The 20,569-nt window shown below is 36.6% G+C and overlaps 2 protein-coding genes across 2 annotated transcripts; one reads left to right on the top strand and one right to left on the bottom strand.

Annotated features, from left to right (window-relative positions):
• Positions 1-1,618: 1,618 nt before the first annotated feature.
• Positions 1,619-11,645, top strand: bicdl2l (bicaudal-D-related protein 2-like). Its single transcript, XM_060890753.1, has 6 exons — positions 1,619-2,160; positions 3,388-3,510; positions 4,626-4,781; positions 4,922-4,995; positions 5,163-5,283; positions 11,083-11,645. The coding sequence occupies exons 1-6, from the start codon at positions 1,741-1,743 to the stop codon at positions 11,401-11,403; spliced, it is 1,215 nt and encodes a 404-aa protein (XP_060746736.1). The 5' UTR covers positions 1,619-1,740; the 3' UTR covers positions 11,404-11,645.
• A 305-nt stretch (positions 11,646-11,950) lies between these two features.
• abhd11 (abhydrolase domain containing 11) lies at positions 11,951-19,731 on the bottom strand. The gene is made up of 6 exons (XM_060890754.1): positions 19,504-19,731; positions 16,419-16,554; positions 15,584-15,757; positions 15,320-15,490; positions 14,846-15,027; positions 11,951-14,157 (listed from the first exon to the last, which is right to left on the bottom strand). Exons 1-6 carry the CDS (start codon positions 19,620-19,622, stop codon positions 14,022-14,024), a joined length of 918 nt encoding a protein of 305 aa, XP_060746737.1. The 5' UTR covers positions 19,623-19,731; the 3' UTR covers positions 11,951-14,021.
• Positions 19,732-20,569: the final 838 nt, after the last annotated feature.

Consider the following 20,569-nt stretch of genomic DNA (forward strand, 5'->3'; position numbering starts at 1 on the left):
GGCCAAATGTTTTGTGAATAACACAAATGTTGATTTTTGTTAAAGATTGCTGCTTCACTGTTTTTAGATATTTTGTCAGATGTTACTATGGTATACTGAAGTATAAGTACACGCATTTCATAAGTGTAAAAGGATTTTATTGACAATTACATTAAGTTTATGCAAAGAGTCAATATTTGCAGTGCTGGCCTTTCTTTTTCAAGACCTCTGCAATTTACCTTGGCTTCAACTTCTGGGCCACATCCTGACTGATGACAGCCCATTCTTACATAATGCTTGGAGTTTGTCAGAATTTGTGGGTTTTTGTTAGTCCACTCTCCTCTTGAGGACTGACCAGAAGTTCTCAAAGAGATTAAGATCTGTGATAAATATAAATTGGGTGTTCACTTCATTTATTTAATTCCATATAATTTACATAGTCTTGTGGTCTTCACAGCTTTATGCATTTTAAGTTTCAAAAGTCAAAATATTGTAGATTTCACAAGCTGTGATAGCAAGTCTACATATGGTGGAACCTGTCGAAGTTTGTTTAGCGGTTGTTGCTAAACCTAATAGTGTCATAAAGAGTCTTTTCTCAGGAACCAACCAACAGTTAAGAGAAAAATCATATTCATGACAGCTTTATCTTGTTTACACTGTTACCTTAAATTGCCTTAAATTACCTTAGATGGCTTAAATTGATCACAGTTTAGAAAATACTTAAGTTGACTTAGGTTGATAAATTACCTCAGTTTTAACTATCATATGCTTAGTATAATTACCATATTTATTAGTTAGCTAGAAATATTGTTCTCACAGATTTTTACAAACATAACGTGTCTTCACTTTTGCATTTCATAAGCAAACATTCACAATATTTATTTGAAAACACTGACATTGTAAGCTAGCGGTTTCTCTGAGGTAATGGTTTTAATAACATATAACTGTTGTGTCTGTTATACACCAGTATAAAGGCACAATAGCAAGTAAAATGCTATCCCAATTACAGTATATAATTATTGGTAAATTACAATGAACGACACAGTACAATTTAAATTACACTGTATTACCCATAACACCAGTGTGGCATGAACCTTCTGTACATTTCTGAAAACAAAATTGACTCTTGTCTACGTTTAAACAATTAATTACTAAAAGAATGTTCATAAGCACCCCAACCATTCTGATTGTTGTAATGTTTTATCCTATAAATGTTTTATTCTTTATAAGTTATATTAATTATAAGTAATTCTCAATACTTTGAAAATGTAATAGAGCCTTGACATAAGAAGCATACATTTAGCATGTGTGCTAAACTAGGAACAAATTAGGATTAGCACTTGGATAACACTGATCACTCAAGTCAGTCATTTAAGAAATGGTGGCATAAAAGAAAGTCTGCTTCCATGTTGTTATTATGTAAAATGCAGAACGAAGGCTTCTGTGACACCATGAAGCAAAATACTGGACGTGTTTACAGTGTAATATATGATATGCCTAACCCAGTCTCATAAATGTGTCTAAGCATGTGTATCTTAGCTACAGTGGCAATTGCGTCAAGCAAGCCTTTGTCCCCGAGGCACAGGTGTCATTCTTTGTGTCATTACATGAGGTGATCATTGAAAATGCACATGCTATTTCTGTCCAAAAGCTGGAATAACAAGTTCGCCCTCACATTCTGTATTGCTGTGCTGCCACCCATTCAAGTCATAGCTTGCATAGTCAGGTGGAAGCATTTGCTTTGTTAACTTCTCAGAGGCAATGGAGGGATTTAATCTGTGTTATAGCTCTCATCTGAATGAAGACACACCAGATACTTTTAGAGACCTATTGCAACCATCTCAACCCATTGACAATATGCATGAAACCAGTAAGGATCGTCAAGGGGAAGGTCTAGTTTCTGCCGTGGAGGATGAAGCAACCTTTCCAGGTACAAACACAACGATGTTGAGGCCAACTCCGTCCACGCTAGATGAGAGAGAAGAACAGCTGGAAGAAGTCAAAGACAGTGATATTAGCAGCGTGATGGAGCAATCTGATAAAATTGAGCAGATGAACCTGGGGTCAAAAGATCCAATTATGAATAAGTCTATTCGGTCGTACTTAGATGAAAGTTTACCGGACCTGCTCAGAAGTGGGAGTCCACTTAGGAGACGAGTATCAAGCCCAGTGTCAGACACGGTGAGATAACTACAGCGTTCCATTATATAATTTATAAAATAAGAGCTATCATACAATACACTACATTATAAACGGTCATATTTTGCTGTGTGTTTTATGTAGCGCTTAAAAATCTCAAATTGCCAGGGTGGTTGTAAAAGTACTGGGGTACCAGATGAAAAGGACTTATTAAGGACTTAAAAAATAAATATAATTAATAATTATTAACTTTGAGAACATTACTACTGACATAATCCATGTAAATACTGTAATGTCTGTTGTTGCCTATGAAATACTACAAATTGACAGAAACTGGCCTCATTGCATATATTATCCCTAACACCTTCTAATAATATACTTGTTCGTGGCTGTTCTAAGTGTGAGAGTGTAACTGCAGAGGGATAAGTAATGTCCAACAATGAACAGAAATAAAAATACATAGAATAATCCATATTTACAGCAAAAGACATTCATTCTAACATATGATTAAGGCTGCGTCCTTCTTCTTTTCTGTATGAGTAATGAGTTTATGGCACCTGAGCACTTTATTATGTGTAAAAGTGACATAGCCATGACAAGGAAGGTGGTGTGGAATTTACATGGCTTTGCTTTAGGGCTAATGCTAATAACGTAAGCGATGCTGGTACATACTGGTGTGTTATCGCCACACACTGTTCACAATTTGTCATATTTGGCCTTGCAGTCAGAACCCAGTTTCCCATAAATCTAATAAAGGTAATTTAACTAATAAAGAAAGTGTTTCTGAATCTGCATGAAATTTAAAACGGCATTATTTCATCATTTTATACCTTTCTTGTATGATTTCATGTCTTTGTTTTATTTATGATCCAATCTTGACAGCCTAGACTCAGTATCTGTCATGTGGTATTACGTCTACATAAGTAAAGTTACGCAGGTTACTGAAAGCTTTGGTTTAGCAGGATTAACAAGATTCCTGTTGAGGAATGCAGACTTGCTGGGTTTCGGGTGATATCATGCGTCACATGAGGAGCCGCCCTGTGCACAATAAATGAAACCTGGATGAAATCTAAACCATATTCATCAAAAATAAGAATTATTAAAAAGATACTTACACTGTTGTTTGAACTGTTGTTTGCATTGTCAAAATCTGGTAAATGTGATGTGAACAGATTTTACAGCTTAAAGTAACCGAAAATCCCAATGATCATGTACAGTACATGGGTGTGTTTGTTGACTTGCTTTGTGTGTGTTTGTGTAACTCTGCAGTTAAAACAGATGCGCCGGGATGTGGAACTGTCTCGGCGTAGGAGTATAAAACTAAAGGCTCAAGTGGATAAACTTCAGGAGCAGAGTCAGGAAGGGCTTGTCTGGAATCAAGACAGAGAACAGGTGAGACAGACAGTACAGATAATCAAAACACAGACAATTATTTAATTACTTCACTTGCACAAAACTAAGACATCCAGTTCTATGAATTAACCATTCATAGCCCTTAACCATAAGCACGCACGCACACCCACTCAAACACAATAACACCCCCCCCCCCCACACACACACACAGAGTTTACCTCATGACCTCATAAACTGGTATTATGTGGCTTCCATTTGCATATTGCACATGGTTTTGTGATTAGTTTATAAATCAGTATCTTTATAATACCTTTTTAATACCTGTTACATAGTAAGTACTTTTTTACATTACATTTTTCAGGTCCAGCTTTTTTTTTTTTTCTAAGAACTATTTACTCTAGTTAATCCAAGCCAAAATTATTTAGTCATAAAATATATTTTCTTAGTTTTAGGGCAGGGGTAATATTAAATCATTAATATACATAAGAATAAAACAATATAATCACTACAAATATATGCCTCGCAAACTACTTTCACTTAAATATATAATAAATCAACCGTTTCACACCTCGTCACCCATTCCCATCCAAAATCTACTAATCAGCGAAGACTAACACAAGCTTCCTGTGAGACAACCGAACACAGGCAACCAAATCTTTATGAATTGCTTCTCATGCTGCCTCACAGAGCAGCGGATAAAACCGACACCTGGAGAAAGAGGCTGTCTCTTAAAGACCCCCACGATTGGCTAGTGCTGTGATTGAAAGGGGATAAAAAGAATCCATTCCCTCCAACCCACACAGCATGACCATTTTTACTCTCTTGGACCCTTGGATCTTGGATGGCAGTGGAATGTTCGGGATTGAAATCTTTAAACTTAAATTTAAGTTAACGGAATGAAATGAGATGAATTGATTAGTGTTTATCAAGATGCAATTTTATGTAATTTTACATTACATTTCTTTCTACAGCTTTCCACAGCTGTCATATTTAGGATAGCTGTCATATTTTAAAAGCTGTCATATTTGACAGAATAGCTGTCATAACTGAAACATCTTGAGGCATTTTTACTCTGACTTTTACCTTATTTTGATGATATTTGGGGGATATGATGGATTCGGCATGTTTGATCTTTCATCATTGTTAATCTATAGGTGACAGAGGAGATTCAGTACATTGTAAAGCTCCTGATGCCTCTGACTGATTCAGAGCCAACAGCAGATCTTCCTTCGGGGGGCAACTCACTGGATATGGCACTGTATCAGCTGAAGAATATTGCACGCAAACTTGCTCTCAACCACACATCTCAAGTAAATTTCCACTCTCTTCATCATTTCATCTCATCAACCTCAAACTTGCTCATTTAACCTTAACTCAGATCAGTGAAGATGTTTCACATGGCATTTTAAAGCTTTTTGCATGGTTTAAGTAAAAGTCATATCATTCACAGGGAAAAGCTAAAGACGGGGCATCGGAAGATGTTTTACAACAAGCTCTACGGGACCGAGACGATGCTCTTGCAAAGTAAGTTTATAATTTTTGTAGTTAGAAATCATCAATGCTAACAGACTTTATCAATGCAAACAGACATCAACCAAAAATCCTGACAAACTATTTCGGAAATATTGAGTTGTTTAATGAATCTGTCTAACTTCTGACATTTGCACTGTGCTGGAAATTGATCCTGATAGGAAAAAAGCTATGGAGACAGAGCTCATGAAAAGCAAGACAGAAATGATGTCACTAAATAATCAGCTCCTGGAGGCAGTGCAGCGGAGACTGGAGATGGCTATTGAGCTGGAGGCTTGGAAGGTGAGTTTATTTGGAAGGTCTTCTAATTATTTTCTGAATTATTGACAAATTTAAGTCTCCATTGTTAAGACTTCGTAACAGTCAGGACTGTTTTCACCGTGGGAAAGTCTTCAGGACAGGAGTTTGCAATTTTGTGCTTTTTCTTCACATTATATTTTTCCTTTTTTTTGTCTTATAAACTTCAAGAGAGTAAAACAGAGAGGATGATACGAGAATGACTTTATAAATGCTATAATATAAGTGATAACAGGATCAGGATATTCAGGTTCAGGACATTAAATCTCATAATCTGTCATTTTTATATCATTTTTTATTAAAACAATTTTAAACAATTGTTTGCAAAATGTGATATAAAAGGAATAAAACTTGTGATTGGAAGATTTATGGTAAATACTTCAGGGTGGTAACAGTAACAGTAATAAAATACACCAGTGCATAATTATACAGACATAGGCTTTTTTTTTTAACTTAGATTGGATCTAAAGATATAAACATATAAAAATAGATATACATATATTATATATTTGTTGACTAGAGATTTTTTTTAAGTAGTGTGTTAAAAGACCTTTGACTTCCAATGTTCATGCACATGTTACTTATGATAAAATGTAGTAAAACTCCACCTAAGCCTCAAACAGTCCTATAATGTGGGTTTACTTTATTCCTGTTTGAATGACAAGCCTTCAGTGGTGTGTGTTTATGATATTGGTTATTGTGTAGAACTGGTGTTGTCTTGTTCATATTAACAGGTTGGGTGAGGTTTGGTGGAAGCCAGCAGAACAGCTTTCCAGTCATGTTGAAAGACACAAACTAGATACAAAATGTTTGAAGTGGCCCATTGAATCTTTGTTTTGTTTCATGCTTTGTTGGTATTGCAGGCTAATTTTCAATGCAAATAATGCAAAAAGTTTACATTCAACTGAAATGGTTTCTGGGAGGTAACCATCATTAAAAGTGAGCAGTGAATAGTTCTGGTTCTGCAAGATACCATAAACTGTGTTGACTTGATGTAAGTCAGCACGTGTGTGTGTGTGTGTGTGTGTGTGTGTGTGTGTGTGTGTGTGTGTGTGTGTGTGTGTTCTTGACCCGCTCTCTCTCTTTTTATTTTAAATAACTTAGTCCATAATTAAATTAATTGAAATAAGATTGTATGTGAAATAATATTTCTATAATTAAATGACAAAAATGTAAACGTTTCTTGTGAAGTGCTTCAGATGTACAGTAATAAGAAGGTAGAATACTACACTGAAAAAAAAGTTAGTTGAGTTAACTTAAAAATATAAGGCAACCGGCTGCAGTTTTTAACACCCTTGTGGACGGTGACGACATCATTTTAATGACAGATAAGATCCCCATCAGCACGGTGGCTTAGTGGTTAGCACGTTCGCCTCACACCTCCAGGGTTGGGGTTCGAGTCCCGCCTCCGCCGTGTGTGTGTGGAGTTTGCATGTTCTCCCCGTGCCTCGGGGGTTTCCTCCGGGTACTCCGGTTTCCTCCCCCGGTCTAAAGACATGCATGGTAGGTTGATTGGCATCTCTGGAAAATTGTCCATAGTGTGTGATTGCGTGAGTGAATGAAAGTGTGTGTGCGCCCTGCGATGGGTTGGCACTCCGTCCAGGGTGTATCCTGCCTTGATGCCCGATGATGCCTGAGCGTCAATTTTGCTGAACCACAAAGAGTTAAGCATCTTCCTTTGTTTTGTAAATTTGCAGATTTGCATGCCCAAATAGATTTAGTCCCCTATTGCTGTGACAATAAACTCCACTCTTCTGGGAAGGTTTTCCACTAGATTTTGGAGTGTGACTGTGGGGATTTGTGATCATTCAGCCTCAAGAGAATTACTGAGGTCTGGCAGTGATATTGATAGGCACAGGCTCCCCGTGACCCGAGGTAGTTCGGATAAGCGGTAGAAGATGAATGAATGAAAGATCCCCATCTTCATCCCTTTGTGAGAGTATTTTCTGGCTCTGTTTCCTGCAGTAAAAAGCTGCATAAAGACAGGGTCAAAACCCATCTTTGACTAAATTTTGCTGAACCACAAAGAGTTAAGCATCTTCCTTTGTTTTGTAAATTTGCAGATTTGCATGCCCAAATAGCTACATTACACCAAAAAAAGCATAATAGGTTCCCTTTAAACATCTTCATGCACTCCACAACCTGATCATCTGTGACGTGTATTAATCCAAAAACAGACAAAATATGTAAAACTCCTGTAAATCCTGTAAAACTCAGCACAGACCTTTAAAAAAAAATCATGAAACCAAGCAAACATGCAAAACCAAAAAAGACGAACGTTAATAAACAAAATGAACTCCATCTAAAATTTATAATCCACTTACATACAATTTATTATATTTATAACCGTATATTTTGATACATTCCCTTCAAATGAATCAGGTGAAGTGACACTCTAAAAAAAAAATAATAATAATATTAAGTTTCCTCAACTTAATTGTAAGATTTCATTGTAAAATAAGGCATAAACATGCAGTTAAATCGTTTTTCTAAGTAAACTCAGCATCAGTAACTTCCAATGTCCAAAGCAACCAGCACCTTCTTTGGACACAACATCTTTAAACTGAACAAGTCATGATTTTAGCAGGGCCGATTTCCAGATCACAAAGTAAAAGACTGAAATCCCTGTACTGCTGGACATACACTATATGGCCAAATGTTTGTAGCTACCTTACCATGACACTCATACTCATGCTTTTTGAACTTACATTTTAGATTTAGTCCCCTATTGCTGTGACAATAACCTCCACTCTTCTGGGAAGGTTTTCCACTAAATTATGGAGTGTGACTGTGGGGATTTGTGATCATTCAGCCTCAAGAGAATTACTGAGGTCTGGCAGTGATATTGAGTGAAACATCCAGCATTCAATTTCACCCCAAAGCTCAAGACACTCAAATTCATCTACTCCAACAGGTTTGGGTCTTGTAGCTCCAGTGAAAGGAAATAATGCTGCAGCACACAAAGGCATTCTAGACAACTGTTTGCTTTCAACTTTGTGGCTACAGTTTGAGGAAGAACCACATACTTGTATGATGGTCAGGTTTCCTTATACTTTTGGCTATGTAGTGCAGTAAACTGAAGGTAACTTAATAAATTCTTGTTAAATGTTAGCTAAGTTGAACATATGGTGATAGATTTCAAGAGCTCAGAGAGCATGTGAGATTAGAGAGCGGTCAGATCTTCCAGGCATTCTGGAATTAAAATTAAATCGGTGATTGTATTAATTAAAATGAATCAGTGAGTTCAAAACACTTGTGCAGATCATTTCAGATCACTATAACAGTAGGATCATCTGGTTTTTAATTGAGGATATAAAGTCTGCTCTAATTTGTGAAGGCTGGCAGTTCTGGTAATATAATGTAATTGTAGAAAATATCACTGCATAACAATTTTGATATAAATTATTAGATTATTAAATTTTTACATTGCACAAGACAAAAAAAAAAAGAACCACATTAGACTGACTGCTTGGTGTTAACTGAATGTGTGTTAGATCTCTGGTTTGTGTGGCGGGTTCCTGGCTCTGCAGGATTCTACAGTCTGGAGCCAGAATGGCCATCTGGGCTGTGGCATGCTTTCAACACTGCATTTAAACCCCAGCAGTCTGTGATGTTAAGAGGAATACACCAGCATTTTAACTCTAATTTTCATCCACTTTATCTGTAGTGTGATTGCTACGGACATGATTTTCAAGATGCTTTTTCTGCATGCGATGGTGATGCAGCAAGACATGAAGTGTTTATTAGCATTCTTATCTAAAGTTGATAATTTTCTTTCTAGAAGCACAACCAGATCACTTTTATTCCTCTCACAGCACAGTAATTTGTCAATGCTTCTAGATTTACATTTATTAAGGATGGAGAGATGCATTTTATTTATTTTACGGTCAACATTCATGTGTTGTCATTTGCATTACAGAAGCTATAAAAAGTCATTCTTTAACCAGCATCTACAGTATGTGAGCGAATTAGACAAAAAATATGACTTGTTCACTCTCCTGAAGATTTTACTGTCAGGAAATTTGCAGTTACAGCTTTACCTCTGACTGTTACAAAGCGCTGACACTGGAGGCTTGATGTGGATCTGTTCTAGTGTAGCGTCAGAGCAAGATAATAAAAAAGTCATTCTGAATATTTAGGCTATTTCAAAAAGGTTTGAGCCAAAAATCATGTATTCGTAGAAGTCTAACTAGTCCCATCTTTTAAATTGATGAATTTATATCTAAATTGACAGCTTCCTTTGAAGAAATGATTTGCATAAACGTTTTAGCTGCCTATACAACTGCGTCTAGTCTTCATAAAATGGTAAGTGAATTGTGAGTAAGCCGGTTTTTGTTCTTTTCCCAATACAAGGAAAAGGCCTAGGGTTAGGCCTGTGCAAGGTACCTTTTAAAGAAAGGGTTCATGAAAGGATATGCATTTGTATATTTTTTCTTGTTACTCTCATGCATAGCATGCCTCTTCTTTTTCTCTGTTTGCTGAAACTCGTGGTTTCCCGCTAAATTGTATAAGATGGACATTCTGTATGACCAATCCTGTTTGGGTGATAAAAATCTACTAGAGGCTTTAAGCTAAGTAGTTTGAACACAGTGTAGCTATTCAGGCTGCTGGCCCAAATGTTTATTTGTCAATGTAGCAGCTAGCACCCAGAAAGAAAAGTGTTGTTTAGTCAAAGGCTAATTGCTAAGCCGAGCATTGTTGTGCTGGGCAAAAGCATTATTTCTTGCAATATCAGGCAGGCTACAGTAAGTGGACACTGACATCTGAAACTGTGGATGCTTGAGTGAAGTGAACACTCCTGCTCAACAAAGCATTATCATTGTCTAGACTGTTACTCTAAGACATCAGCCGCCATAAGCGTTATCTGACTGATTGCCTGAATCGTGGATTGTTCTAGTCTCATGACTAGCCTACACTAATCCTCTTGTTTAACCAAGTCGTCTCCATTTACACCAAAAGCCATCATTTTGCGACAGAGCGACTGAACTTGTGTTTTTCTCTCAATTGGAACCTTGCAGCCATTAGGAATACTATCATGGATACTATATGTTTTTTTAGTTGTTTTGCTATTTCTTATGTACACCAATGAATGTGCCCCAATGTTGCAAGCTTGCTTATTTAAGGTTCAAAGAGACTATTTAAAGATAAGACATCTCAGTTGTATCCTTAATGACACCTGTTAATCATGTTGTTGTTTTTTATTTATTACATTGCCATGTGCTTACCTTTTAAGTGAAATGTTTTTTTTTTTTTTTTTATCATTCATAGTTTTCTGCATGAACAAGTATTACATGCAGTCTTATTTAAACCAAAGGGAAGGGGTTAAATAAGGAAATGTGTTATCTACTTATACTGCATAAACATTTAATTACAAGTATTTTGGAGTTGAGTTTTTTCTGGTCTTTCTTGTATTTTCTTGACTATTTAGTTGATTCTTAAGCGATGACTGATAACAGGTACTGGGCTATAGTAATTTCTTCATTGGAGGCACCACTACTTAATTCATTCAGCTGTTTTAGTCAATACATACACATTATTGCCCATATCTTTTACAAACATTTAGTTTAACAGGTCATATATTTAGTGGTACTGTAGAATTGCCAGCCCATTTACCACCAACTGTTGGGAACCTGAGGATCCTGCAACGTTAGTAGTATGAGTGTAATTCCTTTAGTTCCATCTGTACAGAGTGCTCCAGTTTCAGCCTCTTCATGAATGTCAGCAGTTATTAGTGCTTGTTATATAGATTTCATTTCATGTTACAATTTCATGCATTTCTGACAGGATGATGTGCAGACCATAATCCACCACCAGCTCCTGAGTCAGCAGCAGGCAGAACAGGCCCAGAAGAAGCCCAGAGGTTTCGGTGTACTGAGACGCTCCAAACAGCCCAGTCCAATCCAGTCTCCAGTAGTGACCCGGGCATCCTCTCCTTCCTCAATGTCCCCCAATACTCCTGTGGCCCAGCGCTGGAAAGACAGACTGAGACGAGGACGTGCCAGTCAGCTTTCCCCTGTTGTCTATGACCATTCAAACAGCCCGTCACCACTGAACTCTCCAGTCAGCAGCAAGGACGACAGCTTTCAAACAGTCTCTCTTGACTGAGCTTTACTATTTATCTGTATGATAGGCTACACAATTGTCAAAAAAAAAACCCCAAAGGGGTCAACTGATGCTGATTTCTGTGGAGTCTGTTAAGTGTGAGGCCTACAGATTATGTATTTTACTTTGAAATAACATTATTCCTGAAAAATGACACTGAACAGGCACAAACAAATTCTACAGTTGTAAATTATGTATACTTACAGAATACTGGATAATATACAGAATAAAATGGATTTTATGGACTTTTGTCTTTATATGCAGAAGAAAACATTACTTTCATAACTGACATTCACTCAAGCAAGCAACAAAGAAACAGCACCTACTGTAGAAGCATTGAGGCAAATGTGTGTTCCAACATTTTTAGTTTTCAAAGCCCACAGTCCTACATGTTTCTACTGGCAAAATCAAAGCTTGTTCATTTATCGGTAGAGTTAAAACTAGTTAGAGCTACTGTAAACAGCTTCATAATTCTGAATGAAGTTTGTCATACTTTGATTTCCCTTCAACTTGAAGGACAGCTTTAAGATAAAAAAAATTACTATAATAATGATAGTCATATATTACTTTTTATTAAAGATATTCAGAGAAAATACATAGTGAATTCACACACTTGCAATACAGTCCATCCACCACACACAACTGCCAGTATACGTATTTACTACAGGATGAGCGTTAAGTCAGGAACCATGTTCACAGTTATTACATTTTGTATGTAAACATACATCTGTTAAGACACACCACAGACTTTTGGTGTTTAATTCTGCAGCATGTTTTATACTCCTAAAATACCTTTTCCAAACATATACATATAGACTGGAGGAATACAAACAACTAACAGCCATAAAATATAAATACTTTCATCTGAATCTTCAGTAGTATTAATTCATGAATATGTTCAATATAGTAATATAAAATACATTTTAGTCACAGACGCACGACCACGGCAGCTTACAGGTAGCCACATTACGACACAGTGCTATTAAACCTGATGGAGAAAACTTTTCAGATTATAAAACCTGACAGCATAGCTCTTAAAACTTAAAGACTTTTAATTCTGTATGGTAAACTGGGTTAAAAGATCAGTTTAGACAAAACTGAAGTTGAAATAATTTTCCCCATCATAATGATGTTTTTATTTTTATAAAATGAAAGAAGACAGGTTGATGGAGGCAGGATTAGATGAGTAGACAAACGAGAAGTTCCTTAGCTAGACCACTGGGTGAGTAAAAGCTCCAGTGTGCTGCCCAGACAACTGTTGGAGTTACTTGGAAACCTACGTCACTAGGCTAGTAAGTGGTAGCTAATGTACAGTAATAAGACAATGCATCAAAGTTCAGTTAATGAATATGTGTTAAAATGAGTGTAAAAAAAAAAAAGTTACCAAACTGTCAACAAACAATTTGGCACACTGCAAATAAAAAATTCTGGTTTTGTCTAACTAGCTTCTGTAATTACTCTCGCCTTGTTTAATTATTTAGCGATGTGTTATGAGTTTGTACTGCATTTTATTTTGCTCGGTTATGTCACTGCTTCCACTTAGAAACATTGCCTGTTATTAATATGCATGGTGCTACTCTGGAGTCTGTAAGACATAGTTACTATCCAATCTAACGAATCACATGTCAAAACACCAAACATTTCTTGGTTTTAGCTCTAAGCAATCATCTAAACATAAAACAATATTCCTCATTCTTTTTCATTCTCATGAAAAAAAGATTTAAAACTGCTCCCAACGTGCTCCCAAAAATAATACCTACGGAACACAATGTCTAGATGTGTGCTGCAGTAGTGGGGTCTCAGTGCTTAAAAACAGACCACGATTGCATAGGCATCTTTGGGTATAACGATGACAGGCAAGTGTTCATGACTTGTACCCAACCTTCTTAATAAAGGGCAGGTCATTTACATTCTAGTTCATTATGATTACATTTGTCTGATACACTGCATTGTTTGCTAGAATGAGCAACATAATGTGTCCTAAAATGTTATCTGAAAAGAATTTGTGAGGAAAAACTGTTGTCAGTGTGATTGAGTGATTACGGTACTGTGCAATAGTCATAGATTACATTTAGTGAAATTTTGCCTTATGTGGACATTTTAATGACCAGATTTAGTCTTACATGGTAACTCAACTTAAAATAAAAAAATCCATGTAACAGAGAATTTTGATATTATTTTTTGCAATATTAATGTATAGAACTCATACATTAATGCATGGCAGCATATTAAAACCCATCCAATGCTACTACCAACATCTACTTTAAAAACAAACCTTTCTAAACTCGTCTAAGCTTTCTGTAAAGATCTTGTTAGTTACAGTGGGAATAAAGGTGGGTACATTTTAGATCATTATATAAAGAGTTTCTAGAGTAGAACATGTATATTATATTCCAATTATATATATATCTATATATATATATATATATATATATATATATATATATATATATATATATATATATATATATACACACCTCATTATATTCCAGTATTTCTGTAGAGCACTTTATACTTTTGCACAGTACTGCGTGTGTTTTAGACAGACATGGACAAATACATTTTTTAAAAAGACAAAAGAAAAAGGTTGACCTACAGTAAGCAGTCAGTCAGTTAAAGGACTAGGACTGCACAAATGTGATAATGGAACTGATGAACTCCAGAGGTTTGTCAGCATGAATCCAGTGACTGGCATCAGGGATGTACTGGATATCTGCATTTGGAAAGAGACGCTGGATTTCATCGTAATCTTCAGAGCTAAGGGAGGAAAAAAGGAGAAAGAAGCAGCACAATAAATAAGTAATCCAGTAATAGAGATTGCTAGAAAGTAAACAGGTCTGAACATGTTTTATAAAATTCTCACCTTCTCCTAGCCTTTAAAAATAATGCCTACCTAGAACAGAGAATTAAAATTTCTCTTGCTAATTTATACCTCGGGTTATTTAAGAACACGTGAACACAATTTTAAAATTGTATTTCACTATTACTATAATGTTTTATACAATAAAATCTAGAACGTCTCCAAAATGAACTTAATTAAAAATAAATAAAGATTTTTTTTTTATTTTCTGCTTTTCCCATCATTATTCATGTGACTAGAAGTTTAGATTAGTTTAGAGTGACTTGGTGACTTAGTGAAGTCATGCATAGTTTTTTTAGAACAACATCCGATACTGTGCCGAAAGCAAAAAAAATAAACAGCTTTCAAAGTAGTAGAGTGGGGATGAAGGCAACAGTCAGTTTCCTGGCAGGATGACTGTTTCATAAACACAAATGTTTTTTTCTACAGATATAATCTGTAGCGCTAAGAAAGAGTAAATAAAGTAATATTGCTGTTACAGCAAAGTTATAGCAATGTTAGTAATAACGTGTTTGTGTGTGTGTGTGTGAGAGAGAGAAATGGAGGCTGTGCCAATTTAAGGTGCCATTTTTATGGTGTTATTACCTGACGTATTCGGAATTACTGCCGCCCAGGAAGAGGGTGGGGCCGTCATAGGTGGTGTTAAACTCTGGGAAACCCATGAGGTCTGTCAGGTGATTTGAGATGGCCTCCAAATTGATTCTCCAGGCATAGTGTCCGTTCTGCTCTACCAGATTAGTAAGGAGGAAATGCCGGACTGAGCGCTCCTGTGCACAAGCGCACAAAGGAGAGATTTAAAATGTACACATCTCCATTATCCACCATGCCTGTTAAGACTACTGTGTGGCAGATTGCAGATAATACTGAGTTCTACCTAATACTCTGCATAAAACTCAATTAGGTACAAGAATAAAAATAAGAAGAATGAACGTTTGCAATCAATGAAAACCCTGTGCTTTATAAAAAAATCTATCATTCTTAATAAAGGAAATGACTGAAATAGCTAAAAGGTCCAAATGAAATGCTTCGAGCATTAGAAACATGCATCTGCATGCTTACTTTGACATGCTTTCGGAGCTGATCTTCGGCCACCCTGCGTGCAGTCGAGCGTGGAATGTTGCTTGGTATCTTCACCTCCTTCATAGCATCAATGTATCCTTTCATAAAGGTACGAGCTGACGTTGGAACGGGACTGATGTCTACTACGACGAGCTGCTCTACCAAACTGGGCTGCCATCCATGAAACAGCACAAAAAACTTGAAGAAACTGCATGAATCTATGACTGGAGTCTTTAGAATTAAAACTCATCATTCAGATCATACCTGTGACAAAGCTGTAGCCATTGCAGTTTTGCCCCCCATGCTGTGCCCGATGAGAATACACTTTCCAATGTGCAGCTGGTTAAGCAGGTGCTTCAGATCGTTAGTCATGGCCTCATACGTCAAACTTGGACTGTGTATACTATTGCCATGGTTACGAGCATCTACTGTCAGCACCTGACTAGACAAAGTACAGTTAGGACACTAGCAGGCGTACAGTCAGTTAGTACACTATAAACTGGGTTATGGATTCAGTCTTATTCAGCTTGGATTCAGCTTGGACAATAGCAGCACTATTTATTTTATTTAATGCTCGAAGCATTTTAATCCCAGGTTATATTAAAGGGGTGGTTTTAATAGGTTATAATGTAAAAGTCATGATTTTGTATAACAGATGCTCTGAATAATCTAAAACAATTTAAAAAAAAATAGTGTTGCTATTTAAGAAGGAAAAATTTAAAACTGTTGATATGATAATGGCTTCTAAAAGGAGGCATTTATTTAATTTATGTAAGGAGTCTCAACGAGTTCCCAGACATGAGAAAGTTGTCAGGACAGAGGACAAAGGTTTGTGTCCGGTAAAAACATGAGCCTGGAGAGGGAACAACATTTTATAGCTGCTGTAACACATTTTCAGGATGTTCCACAACATTACCCTTAACTATAAAGAAATTGTAATCATCGCAAATCGATGTGGTATGAAAGGAATGAAGCTCTTTGAGACATGCTGGAAAATAAAGTCATTGATTACTTTCCTAAAACTGAACAGTTTCATGAAGTTTTATTCCTAGCAAGAGTTCCTTTTCATATAGAATTGTCAGCCTGTGCTCTATCATACCTTTCGGCCTGTCCTCTGCACCAGAGACTTCGCTATAGAGTGGAAGTTTGATTTGCTCCCGAATAAGCCGTGCAGAAAGACGAGGGGAACGCCGTCCTCTTTACCGTCATACACATCATAGCTCAGGCTTACAGGGCTACAACAGACAAACCACACACTGTTATCACAATGACTCACTAAGACTAAGTCTTGTTGGGTATTGATTGATCAGACACTTGGTTTGGTCCATTATGTTTTTTCCCTCCTCAAGAATCAAACAATATTATGGGCTTTGACGTCAGGAGCTGCTAGCAGGCAGTGGCAACTCCGCTGGACGGTGGCTTTTAGTTGGAGAAAAAGAAAAAAACCATACCTACATTTCCTAATATAATTCTTTTACAAATAAATGGTTTAATGTATGCATTGCTGACATTTACACAACTCTTTAAGGTTGGTAGCTGTGAGAAAATAATAAAGTGAATACCACTGAATTTCTTAACAGTGTAAGATCATGATCATGTGGAAAAGAATAAAACAGTTATATTGCACAAACCTATCCAATCATGATGATTGGTAATGATTTTAAGAATAGAGCTTGTCATGTGGTACGATCTCTTATGTTCCATCAAGATGCTGATGTAACATATGTCTGTACTCAGCTAAAGTTAAAATTATAGTCGTACAGTTATTTTTAAGACTTAGTCAGAGAATTTAGAAAGAATTTCTTTTACTGTACATTCTTCATTTTATATCAACAGAAAGCAGCTTTTTCACACTGTATATTTTAATCCTCCATCCTCCAATCCTCCAAATAACATTGAATAAAATGAAAATAATACAATTTTAAAAATTCGTAATACTTAATTCTTTTAAAGTTAATATGCCACATGCCAATTAAATAAATGGGAGGCTTGCAACAGAGTCTATGGAAGTCAAAATGTTTCATGTTAGTCATTTAGCTAAGCTTTTCAATATTGCAACCTTTTAGTTTAGAGCTGTTTACAGAATGGAAAAAAAAACATACTCATCAAAAATGAAAATGTAATTGTATTCGACAAAATGACAACAATAATGAAATTGCAACAACGGTTTGCAGTTTAGTCTAGAGCCCTGTTTGGAATTCAATTTTTTTAAAATTATCCAGTAATGTATTTGATTGAGTAAATTTGTGACTGACACAAAATGCAGATCATGATGTGAACAAAACAGTGTGATAAAGCTCATATTTATTTTGTTTAATCTGAAAAGATCTTGTTGGTGCTTCTATAACTGTTTCTACAGGCTTACTCAGGGGAAAGGTCTACTATTATGAAAGTGATATGTCTCAATATCATGAAAATACCAAATTTCATGCAAACTGCAATGCTTCTTTGGGTTATGTAAAATCTGGTCAAATATTGCATTACAGTATGGACCATCCACTTTTAATGAAAATTTAAATGACAATTAGCTTTTGACTACTTATACCTAAAGAGACTGGTGCAGCCACACTTTACTCTTTTAGTCTGTCCAGTTCTCACCACAGTTGTTCTTTGTAATACACTTCCTCACATCTGAAGTTCTATGAGAAGTGAACCTAAATAGTGGCATTATTGTGCAATGAGTCAGGCAAAAAAAATTCCCGACTTCATGATTTTTTGCCTCTTGAACACACCATCAACCGCAATGTGCTCGTCATGCTGGCAGTCTGTTACTTTAGAGAAGTTTCTAAGGTTCTCTAAACGGTTTTAATTGAGAAATCTATTGAATAAAATAATAAATAAAGCGAATGATAATAATAAAAAACTGTGACACCACTTTGTATTTAATGCATCAATATCACATTCACTATATTATACAACGAGTCCGCACACCAGCATGAGGTGAAGCGGCTGGTGCTACGGTGCAGCCAGAACAGCCTAGACCTAAACACCCTCAAAAGTGTGGAGATGATAGTGAACTTTAGGAAAGACCCCTCAACACTACTCCCCCTCACAATATCCAACAGCCCTGTGTCATCTGTGGAGTGCTTTGAGTTTCTGGGCACTACCATTTCCCAAGACCTGAAATGGGAGTCCAACATAAACTCTGTCATCAAAAAGGCCCAGCAGAGGATGTACTTCCTACGTCAATTAAAGAAGTACGGTCTGTCACAGGAGCTGTTGATGCAGTTCTACGCTGCGGTCATTGAATCACTCCCCAGAACTTATAGGATACAAGAACCAGAAACCGGGCAGGAAAAATCACTACTGTCCCTTCACACCCTCTTTCAGCTCCTCCCTTCTAGCTGGCGCTACAGAACTTTGTTTACCAAAACTGCCAGACACAGGAACAGTTTCTTTCCTCAGACAATCACCCTGATTAACAACTCACCAGAATTATATTCCCTGCTTCATATCTATAAGTGCTGCATTATCAGAACTGTCAGTCATCACATCATCAGTATATGTTACACACAATACTACTGCTGTATAATGCACAAAAACACAATATTGCACAATATTATTTGCATTACCATGCACTTCTCACACTTTATGTACATAACTGATCAGTCATATATTCTGTATTCATATTTAATACTCATACTGTCTATATCGCATCACATCGTCTGCATTGTCTTGTATAGTCTGTACTGTCTTGTCTCGTATAACGTTATTATATGTATAATATAATGTTGTTTATGTCTACTTTTGAGAGTCACAAACAGTTGGAACCAAATTCCTTGTGTGTGTCAACACACTTGGCCAATAAACCTGATTCTGATTCTGATTCTTTTGCACGTGAATAGCGGAAGTGTTCTGAATAACACGATTTAACTTCATCTACTCTACTAGATCAGTTGGAGTTATTGAACACTGTTATCACTGAAACAGATCTGTATTTCAAACGTGGACTTTTGAACAAACATACTGCATAAATAACGGTTTAGCTCTCATGTCTGTAGCCTAGCAAGGTTAACTAGCTAGGTCCTAAATCCAGTGTTCTGTAACCAGCCAATCAAAAGCTGCAGACCTGACGTTACGTCCATGACCTGCATTTCAGACACATTTCTTACAGTTAAGATAAACAACATTTAATTTAATGTCCTTTATATGTATCTATCTGTATTAGTCCTAAAGGTCAGCACCTGGTGGCGGCAGCAGCGCCGTCCAGCCGCGACGCCCCGCTACAAAAATACTGAGCTCTGACTCCAGACAGCCGCTGCAGATGTCCGATTAATAATCCTCTGGTTAATAAGCCACACATGACGCTGGTGTTCGCGCTGACACATGAACTAGCGCCGCAGAGAGGGAGCGTGTATTTAAAATCAGTTTACAGTTCCGGACGTTGTGACGTTCAGCGTGTACATGCGACGCCGACGTCATGACGTCGTACGTGTGAACGCACGCCTTGCTCCTTCTTTAAATCCGTTTTTAATAAGTGGAAATAAGATTTATTTATTTATTTATTTATTTTAAAGTGGAAAAATTTGAAAGAGTCTTTAGTTTAAGAAAGATTTCATTGCTGTATTTAATATATAGTATTTAGGTAAGAAATAAGTACATTTCATCTGAAATTATGAAAAGGAAAAATAAGGGCATTAATGATTTATTTATGGTTTAATTCCCGACTTCATGATTTTTTTGCCTCTTGAACACACCATCAACCGCAATGTGCTCGTCATGCTGGCAGTCTGTTACTTTAGAGAAGTTTCTAAGGTTTATTTTTCTAATAAGTGGAAATAAGATTTATTTATTATTTTTTTTTAAAGTGGAAAAATTTGATAGAGTCTTTAGTTTAAGGAAGATTTCATTGCTGTATATAATATATAGTATTTAGGTAAGAAATTAAATTAACCTAATTAGAAATTATGAAAAGGAAAAATAAGGGCATTTATGATTTATTTATATTTATGACTAGAGCCGATCCTGACCTCCCTGGGGCCCTAAGCAAAATTCTGCTAAGGGGCCCTCCTACCTGACCATGTAAGCCATTTGCCACACATTCACACTTGACTTCACATCACATCAACTTAACTTTACCGTTATTTGCTCTTGCGGACATCAAACTTGGGGGAAGTCGTGGCCTGATGGTTAGAGTCTGACTCCTAACCTTAAGGTTGTGGGTTCGAGTCTTGGGCCGGCCACGACTGAGGTGCCCTTGAGCAAGGCAACGAACCCCCCCAGCTGTTCCCCGGGCGGAGCAGCATAAAT

Source organism: Tachysurus vachellii, chromosome 17 (assembly GCF_030014155.1).
Source record: "Tachysurus vachellii isolate PV-2020 chromosome 17, HZAU_Pvac_v1, whole genome shotgun sequence".
Taxonomy (NCBI): domain Eukaryota; kingdom Metazoa; phylum Chordata; class Actinopteri; order Siluriformes; family Bagridae; genus Tachysurus; species Tachysurus vachellii.